This window comes from Glossina fuscipes, unplaced genomic scaffold (genome assembly GCF_014805625.2).
Source record: "Glossina fuscipes isolate IAEA_lab_2018 unplaced genomic scaffold, Yale_Gfus_2 121, whole genome shotgun sequence".
In the NCBI taxonomy this organism is placed as follows: domain Eukaryota; kingdom Metazoa; phylum Arthropoda; class Insecta; order Diptera; family Glossinidae; genus Glossina; species Glossina fuscipes.
This window is the reverse complement of record NW_023998464.1, coordinates 3760135-3769776: the sequence shown is the minus strand read 5'-3', so window position 1 is coordinate 3769776 and position 9642 is coordinate 3760135. Positions and strand designations below refer to the sequence as shown.

The 9642-nt window shown below is 35.6% G+C and overlaps 1 protein-coding gene across 3 annotated transcripts; it reads right to left on the bottom strand.

Moving 5' to 3' along the window:
- Positions 1-2806: 2806 nt before the first annotated feature.
- Positions 2807-9380, bottom strand: LOC119640473 (protein son of sevenless). 3 transcript variants are annotated; one of them, XM_038038553.1, is made up of 16 exons: positions 9272-9380; positions 8864-9148; positions 8684-8803; positions 8493-8630; positions 7824-8429; positions 7529-7755; positions 6806-6933; positions 6277-6749; positions 5776-6222; positions 4920-5651; positions 4741-4857; positions 3958-4688; positions 3677-3896; positions 2952-3609; positions 2882-2887; positions 2807-2829 (listed from the first exon to the last, which is right to left on the bottom strand). In XM_038038553.1, exons 2-16 carry the CDS (start codon positions 8969-8971, stop codon positions 2822-2824), a joined length of 4719 nt encoding a protein of 1572 aa, XP_037894481.1. In that variant the 5' UTR covers positions 8972-9148; positions 9272-9380; the 3' UTR covers positions 2807-2821. The 3 variants fall into 3 exon arrangements, with proteins under 3 accessions (XP_037894481.1, XP_037894480.1, XP_037894479.1); XM_038038552.1 differs by having other exon boundaries at positions 2811-2887; positions 8864-9199; XM_038038551.1 differs by having other exon boundaries at positions 2811-2887.
- Positions 9381-9642: the final 262 nt, after the last annotated feature.

Here is a 9642-nt window from a genome sequence, read left to right as displayed (position 1 = left end):
TTGATAAATTGACAAAACAAATTTAGGCCGAGTGGTGGAGTCTTGGAATTAGTAAAAATGAAAATAACCTCACTTCCTGAAAATAATGACAAAGTGCTGCGTAACTGTGATAAATTTCAAATTTAGCTAAGATACGCTAAGAACTGGAGAGCAACTCGATTTTTAACAACAAGTTTAAAAATTGTCAGTAGATCCTATTTTATTTATTAATTTTTTATTCTTTTACTAAATTTTTAATTTTTAACTTAAAAATATTAGAACAGTATTCTGGTGTATAAACGAAAAATTATTATTATTATTATTATAAATTTAGCCAGAGAAGAAATTCTAAGACTAAGTCTACCGCACTTGAGATTTGAACCCACGACCATTGAGTTGCTAGTCGAGACTCTTACCTACTCGGCCACGCAGGCGGATAAGCGAAAAATTAAAATTTCTCTTCGGTAAGCGTAAAAAAATAGATTCACTCTTTAGAAAAAAATTCTACTGCTCGCATATGTCTGATAAATGTAACTTTGCCATATTTACATATTAAATTAATGAATATAAAGCATGATTCTTCTTTAAATATGTCTGGTGTTGAAAGCAAATAATATATAAATATTAAAAACCATATACATCGGCTTCTGTATGCATTGGATACTTTTAAGGATAATTTAGAACAATTTAGGCGTATGAATTAGGGCGCTGTTGAAGGCGTTTGTGGGGCTTTATAGAACTTAAATTACTAGCGGGCGAGACGATAGTACTTAGCTGGCCTGCTAATCATTTCGCCTTTTTACATTCTTTCTTTTTATTCGACTTTTCACTGTCGTTGTTTTCCTTCTTTTCGGTCGTCTCCTCAGGATGATCTTCATAACTGCATCCATAGAAAAATTATAAATTTATTATGACATTTAAAATAATATTATTACGCGAATAAGGTAAGGTCTCCACAAACTAAGGCGACTAGCAATGGCGTACCCATGCAAGCTGGCACCAAATACAACAGCGCAGCGCTGAGCATGTTTAAAGATGTGCATGACGAAAATTGTAGCCATAAGACTCATGAAGTAGGCTATTAAAGCAGAATAGAAATAGATACGACTTTTGCGCTTCGTACTATGATCGAAACGCAGTAAGAGAGCTATAAATATACATACATACTTCATGAATATATTTGAAACTAAAAGAAAATTAATGTCATCACTTGATTCCATTCAACATACATACTTCATTGATAAGAGAGTTTTTCTTTTTTCGCTTTTTATTCACTTTTCATATTCATTCAATGGTAATAAATAAACATTGTATATAAATATTTATTCATATCCAAACAAACGAAAAAAAAAAAATATTTATATAAATAAAATAACAAGAATTATTGTTCCTCATTGGAAATAGAATATTAGCACATAAATAATGAGAAGATATTACTTTAAATTTTTTAGGTTATATGGCTGACTTCGCAACAAGTCACATTATCAGTTGTTCGGAGCCAAGAGGCGTCATAAGCAGAAAAGAAGAGCGCGACGGCCACGTTACTACGGCATTTTGACGAATCTGCTGATCTTTTGCATAAAATTCGCAAAAGGTACATTTTGAAAGACTTAACGGACAAATGGACCTTGCCCGTAAGTATGAATTGCGAATTACTCTGAACCGCTCCATGAAAGATCTCGGAGCACACGCTTTTAAATTTTTGTTGTTATTAAAATCATTGCTTTTAACAAAGTTGTTAGCATTAAGAGCAGAGCAAACAATTTGAAAAGCAATTTAGCTCTGCGCCTGCTACCCACTTTTATTTCTTCTAAGCCATTAATGTTGAAACTTTTTAAATAATCATAAAAGAAAAGATCCGCTTGCCCTCGACATTTTCACAAGTTTCAACAAAAATTAAGAAATACATTGCAAAATATAGTCACACGATAACGTGGAATGGCTTTGGCACCCGAATCAGAAGGCTTATTAACTACCTGTTTTCTAAGCACTGTTAAATCATCAGCTCTAAATAAATCAACTCAGATCAATCAATCAATCAGATAAATCAACTTCATCCCCACCCATCCTCGGTCTCTTATTATGCTCAGAGGCATTCATATAAAAATGTTCAAAATCATCTCTATCTATAGTATAGTAATAGTAATCAGATCAGACCCTCTATCTATAGAGACTGACGTCGTTTCAGCTGTTATCCCGGAAACCCTTACCCAAAATCCGGACGAAAAAAGAAAAAAATTAATGTGTATGTTTTTTAAAAATTTTCAAAAATTCCTTTTCTCTTTCAAACTTTTTTATTTCCTTTTCTCCTTTTTCCTTCTTTAAATTCTCGTTCTTCCTCCTTTTGTTTCCACTAACACCGAAGAGACACGAAAAACTTTTTCAGCTGCCGTTTGCCCAATGTCGGCTGAAAATTGACTGTGTTCATTCAAATATATAATCAATATCACTACGTTACGTTATTAGACTTCATCAATCTTAAGCGCTCAATTTTATGCTGCGCACTTGTGCATCGATACCAATCCGTGGGATTTAATAAGAGTTGCTTACAAGACTGATCGAATAATTGACGCTTGCTTAATAACACACCTCAATTGATTTGTAATTTCGTTGTATAAAATAAGAGCCGTCTAATTGGCTAGATCATCCTTTCATGGAAAACTTTGTGAGCTAAATTAAGGAAAATTATCAACTTTTACATATTTAGCTTAAGTTTGTAAATATAGCTTTCTTACTGATTTTATTTACTTTCTATCCTTAATAATTGTGTATTTTATTTACAATAATAATACAATAAAATGTGAAGTGCGAATACCAATAACTTTGTTGTTTTTCATCCATATCACATCGCTAGGTAATAAATATTATTCTTGGTTTGTACTTGGGTAAGAAAACATTGTACCTTTTTCTAGGAAAAGAAAACAAATGCAGATTATCCAGTTTTAGCTTAGCAGTTAAGGGAGCAAACTTACCTAGATTGTTACACACGCTACCGCTACCGCTTGAATTGATTGGTTTTGGTGGGAGCTTAGGTAATGTTTCGACGTTTGGAAAAAATTCCTTGGGAGACGAATGAGCAAACGTATGTTGCTGGTGAGATTGATATTGCGGGGATGGATAATGAGTAGGCTGATATTGTGCAGACGTATTTGAAGAACAAATGAGTGAATTGGAACTTGTGTTGCTATTTATTAATGGAGTGCTAAGTTGTCCAATATCACATTTATGGTAATTAGAAGGAATGTGCGGCGATATTGGGGTCATGGGGGTCATTGGGGAAGTGGTTGTTGATGAGCTTAAAGATGGAGATATTGTTTCACTAGCATAACAAACATTCGTGCCCATATTCAAATGACAAAGCTGAGGCGTTGTTGCGGATAAATAATGATGCTGAACTTTTGAAGATATTGCTGAAGCTTCGTTAACATTTGCCGCACGCTTTTCGATAGCTGAATTTCGCCTAATCATAATACTGCTTGTATTTGGTAGCATTAAACTGCTAGCGCCCATGAATTCATTCATTTGGCCACGATCATTACAAATTGTTATCTGATGTTGGTGTAGAAGATGGTGTTGATTAGTCCTAGGAGGAATAGGAGGTGGGCTTAATTCACCATCTCTTGGCGGCAGCTATAAGCAAATAAAACATCACAACTTTTACACTACATTTTTTATCACAGTAAACTTTAGCCTTCACCGTAGGTGCATCCGGCGCTTGGCGTTTTTGTGCCACATCGGCGCAATTTTCATTTCGTTCTTTTTTACGTGGCGGCAATGGTGGTGGAATTGTGCGCAGTTCTACACTGGCTGTAACCGGAACATTTACATGAGGCGAAACAGGTACTGTTGAATTATTGAAATGCACTTCAACTCCAAACTGAGGACTGGATGTGCCCGTGAACACATTTTCATTAGGACTGCAAGGTTAAATACTTCCTTTTTAAGAATTATAAATCGGTTTTTACTCGTTTTGCTTACCTAAAATGGGTTGCAGAGCAGCTATTCGACTTATTTGACGAGGTTGTACATTGCAAAAGAGATCGATTGCTATTAGAATTAATGTCGTCTCGTGGACTAACAATCAGTCTGGGCCGTGGCGATGGCAGTGGTTCATTATCGCTGCCATCTTGATTATTGTAAATATTTGTTGTTGCTTGTTGGGATTGTCCTGGGTTTAAATTGTCAGTCAAATTCCAACTTGAGTCCAAGCGTGCAGTCGATACATTATCATTAAACGGTAGATTGAAAGTTTGGCAACTTGTAGCAGAATTCGGTTTTTTCGGTAAAATCGGCGCTTCCTCTTCGACAACGCTAACGTCTTGCTGAACCATTGTTGCCGTTGCTATTGTGGAACAATTTTGGACATTTGCTGTTGTTTGTTGAGTGTGACTGTTGCCTGACCACTTCAGACCGTTACGATCGGGTATATTGACATTTGCAAACACTGAAAAGGCTTGAGGGTTCGTACTTTGACTACAAGAGGACGCATTATTTCCGCCGCTGGGTGAACTCTGTTCACAACTAGCTTCGGTCGTCGGCGTGAATAAATGCGATCGCGCACCGAATGATTGCACAACATTCACAATGTTGCTACTAGTGCTTACAGCAGATATTCCGTTATTTGCAACTTGACTTGTGTTACTATTATTGTTTTGACGGCGAGGTTTAATACCCGGTGATTTCAACATTATCGAATTCCATTTTCGCGGCTAATTAAAAAATATTTCATTTATTATGTTTAAAAAATTTCGCAAGACTTACGAATTTTGGCGGTTGCTTGCAACCTCGCGGTTCTATGCGCAGGCTTTCGTGGTATAAAAAGTTTGATATATCCGTATCAGACATGCCCTTAAACGGATCTAGATTTTCCAAAAAATTCTGCAATTAAAAAAATATGTATGAAATACAAAAATTTCATCGATGTTGCTTCACAGAATTACTCTTATTTTGGCATCCACCATCAAACAGTAGGGTTGATTTTGATACTGTTGTATCTCACCGATTATTTCAGATACTTTCCGCCGCTTAGAAAAGTTAATAAGTTGGGTATTGGGAAGAAAATCGGGGTTTCCTTCTTCTAAGTGCAAAATATTTGTGAGATAACGTCCAAAAAAGGGCACACACGGAGGATTAATGGAGCGCAATCGTTTTTGATATTTCTGCAAATGTCCATCATTTAGCTCTCGACATTCCTCCAGAAATTTCTCATATCTAGCAGGCAGACCCTGGAAGGTAAGCTTTAATCTATAAACCGATGCGCTACTCATCGCAGCACTTATGGAAAGAATTCCATTGAAATTGTTGAGTTCTAACATAACCATCATTACTTCTATGGCGCGTGTCACCATTGCAACACGTTCCTCGTAATTATCGGCCTCAATGATCGACTTTTCAATCCATCGCGTTACATTAGTTGTGTGTTTCATAATCTTGAGCAAATTCGGACTCTTCAACTCTTTGTCTTTTTTAGTCCAGGGTGAGCCCACCAGTTCGGAAGGTTTGACGTTTTTGTACAGTTCAAATTCCAGCAGTGTCAACTGTCTCGCTAATTCTAATGGATGTAAGGTGAGCAAGTTAATTTCGGAGTCCGGAACATTTAAATGATGTTCAATGGGTGGTGGACTATGACCATAAGCAAATGTGATTTGTTTGTGACTTTTCTCTTGCTCGCTCTGAAATAAAAATACAATGGAACGATGCGTAACAGTTTTTAACCTAAGCTTTTGACTTTTCAATAAATAGTGCTTAAAATTTTGTGAGATTTTTTAAAGTTAAAGCTACCGCGTTTTTTCTTACCTTTCTTTGAACAATTTTTAATACGGAGTCCACCCATTTACGCATAGATTTGCCATTGACGCTTTCTAAAAATTGTAACAATTTCTCCAACAAAGTTGAATCTTTTTCAAAATCATAAAAATGATGATCTACCCAGTGACGCAGCACATTCAGTACTCGAAATTGTACTGGTTGCACGTACTCCTTACGATAACGTTTCCAGTCCTCTCGTTGTATGTTTTTGTGCATCTTATCTGTGTCGCAACTCATAGGATCTTTTTCATTCGCTTGTTGATTCTCTTGATACACCAAACTAGGATCCGGTATATTAAAACGTTCAATTAGTAACGATAGCAGGTTCTGGGGCGAACAAAAATAACGATATGTCGTCAGGAATGTGCGTACAAACATCGGATCGGCATATATGTGGTAAGTTAGCCTTTCTATTAATTTACATAGTGTAGCGCCCTGTAAATATTATTGCATAAACAATTTTTTTTATTTTTTTACTCTCTTCTTTACCTTAATTAAGGGTACTCCTGCACTTTCTCTTTCCTCCAAAACAATATTTTCCGGGCTATCGGCTTCAGAAAATTTGTAAATATCGGGACTTGGCATACGCAAGGGATGTTTTTTTTCAATATCCAATAGAATACTGTCCAAAATGCGATCGAGCATAGATTTCGTATTTACCATAATGAGATCAGCCATCCAATCGTTTTTATGTTGAGAATTTTTAGCCGTTAGTGTAATAGGAGGTTGAACGCGAGGTGCAATTTCAAATGAATTCTTAAGCTCATCAGTATCTGGTCGATCATTTATCTCTACACGTCGCATAAAAAATTTCTCTTTGAGCCTATATTCGTAGACGGGAGCATTAATCGAAGCTGGTTGCCTTTTCGTATTTGGCTTACAAAGCAACATTAAACCGTCAAAAAGATAAACTTTTCGTTCAGCAACACGTTTGCCTGAACCAAGTTTTCCCAATACATCCTCTGTAAAGCACAAAATTACTTTTATAATAAATATTAAAAAATATTCGATTGTATACCTCTTATAAATTCATTACAGTTCTGACCAACATCTTTATCCCAATGTTCCACTGAGTTCTGTAATTCCCTGGTACGCTCAATAGCCAATTGACGACGAGCTCTACTGCTTATGGAAACGCAAGATTCCCTGGAAGTATAAAAGAAGACTTAAGTGAGGAATTTTCTCCAAGAATTATGAATATAACATTTGTTTATACGCATCGCAACTGGCATACTATACCTGTGAAATATGAAAATCCCAAATAGATACATGTATTCCTGATTAGCTTGGATAGCAGGATCGGCATTGCAATGTCTGATCATCTGCTCGGACGGACAAGCAATATAAATGATTTATGGACGCTCGACAGTTTCGTAACATTTAAGAATATACCTGTTTTTTTAAAAGCACTTTTGACAACATCTATCAAAATGAGAAACTGGCGTTCGCATAACAAAGAGTTTGCAATCGGAGGACGCTAACATTTTAACTAGTTTTTTGTCTTTTACGTGTTGAAATTAAGGAAAATGTCTTATGGAAAACATTACATGCGGAAACGTCAAATTCAATGTCGCTAAATTGTTACATGTGCAAATTGGTTGCAGAATTGAATTCAGATTTTTACTTGTCAAGTGCCATGCCGCTTTTTTTTAATATATGAAAAACGTTAGAAAGATTTCACCAGCCTCCATCGATAGAATAAAAAAAAAAGAAGAACAAATGATTGTTTCTATTTACTTACTTCGGCAAATTCGCCATAATATTTTCAAGATCACAACGTAAAGGCCTAAGCAATCCTTGAACTTGCTCGAAACTTTCTATATCATCTTGTGACGGGCTGTACTTCATTAGTATTTTAATATAATCAAAGTATATGAAAGCATGGAAAATTGGCACCAATAATAACTTGGGCAAATAATATTTAACAGCTTCGCGAAACCCATGACCAGCTGCTATTAACGACATAGCCTAAACAAATATAACAATAAAATAGCACAAAAGTATATTCTGGAGCATTATTTTCTGACACAACTTACATCAGGTCTAGCCAGTAGTGCTGATAAAGCATCTCTGCTCGTCTGCGATGTTACCTCTTGGGCATATTTTGTGTACACATCAAACTCTTCGGCTTCCGCCAATTCTTCAAAACAGCTACCTACGCAGGGCGCACTTTGCTCCTGCGACATTTCAATAACGTCTTCTAAAGATCCCAGCAATGTAACCGTTACCTCATAAATGTCCATTATATTCGAGAATATCGGGTCTAGTTCTTTTGGATTTCGCACAATTTTAGCGAGTTCCTCGCGAAACACGCGTATGATCATATGTAAATCTCGTTGATATTGTTTTTCATCGTTAATTAAATCTTTAACAACTTCTTCGTAAGTTGTGCTGGTGCGCTGCACTGGCAACTTAGGTAAAGGGCTAGGCATTACATTGGTCTTATTGTCACTTTGGTAAAACATATCCATCAACACTTTATCGGCACACATGGCCACCTCGATATCTTCCTTCGATATTTCGCAATGCTTAATTTTACGCACATAATTGCCGGCTAACTTCAATATGTCCGCTGAAATGTATTCCAATACGGCAACTAAAAATATTGATACTGAATTATCGATTTTATATTGAAGAACATCCTGTAGGAGAAGGAAAGTTCAAGGTTAATTTCATTTTATCATTTCGATTAATTTGCAATATACCTTCTGCAGCAAAGTATGCACGCGATCTGTTGGCAAAACGGACTTCCGCTTTTTTGATATCACTGTTTCCTTAGCTTCATTAAGTGCCCAACGATCAATGGGTGATGGAAAATATTTGCGTACTTTTTCTTCAACATCCTAGAATACAAAATTTTTATTTCTCTAATGTAAAAAAAATCGATTTGTAATACCTGCACAGTATGTGGAAGAGGTTTGGCACATAGCATAGCCAGAATACGTAAACATAAAGTTTCTACGTACAATAAGGCTTCTTCTTTGGCTGTTAATCGTGGGTGCACTTGATCCAAAACCTTGAAATATTTGACATTATTTCTCGGGTACAATGGTAAAAAAAATTAAAAAGACTATACTTTTTTCAGCGACGGTGTAAATAGTCCTCGCCATCGAACGGAATTCTCACTTTTGTTAAAATCATATCCTTCAGTGTTGTTACCACTGTTATGTTGCATGGAGAACATTTTTTCTTTTTAATTTGAGGGTCCGGGTATATGTGGATCAAAGCAAAAACAATCACAGCACAGATACAAACACAAAACGCTAGTGAATTTCGAAGTAGTGCTGCATACCGCTTAGAAACAACATTATTAGGAATACTGCGATCTCAGTTAACCAGACCCAAAAAGTTCGTATTTTGTCTGTAATTGAAGAGAAGACACATTTTCAACATGTAAAGTACGAAATCAATGCTGTTTTGGATACATAAAAACAAATTATAATTAGGACAAAATCTGTTTAGCACAAAAGTTAGGTGGTTTTACCTTATGCAGCAGGCAGTAATGCAAGTACTTCCAAGATAGGTTTCTTGTTTTCAATTGTAAAATATTTTAATAGCTATAAAATCCATTCTATTTGGAATAACTTCTCGTTTTTTTGTCAATTGTAAGAAAAATCGATTTAGTTGTCAATCAGTAGTGCATAATGGGTGATAACTTGAGCATACTGATGTGAAAATAACAAACTCTACTTTTTAAAAACATAGACGTAAATATGTTATAATTGAAGCGCTGTTAATTTACAAAAATTAATTTTCAAGCCGTTAATATTTGCATTTTGAAGTGTGGCAGGTAGATTATTTTTTTAATTGATTGTAATTTACTTCCTCCTTAGAATACCATAAAAATAACAGCTC

Excerpts from the sequence above, each read along its gene's own strand:
- LOC119640473 (XM_038038552.1), bottom strand. The coding sequence starts at position 8,971 with ATGTTCTCCATGCAACATAACAGTGGTAACAACACTGAAGGATATGAT. Across the intron at positions 8,804-8,863 it reads TTACACCGTCGCTGAAAAAA|GTTTTGGATCAAGTGCACCC; the intron begins GTATAGTCTTTT and ends AAATATTTCAAG. Across the intron at positions 6,750-6,805 it reads CTGTAATGAATTTATAAGAG|AGGATGTATTGGGAAAACTT; the intron begins GTATACAATCGA and ends TGTGCTTTACAG.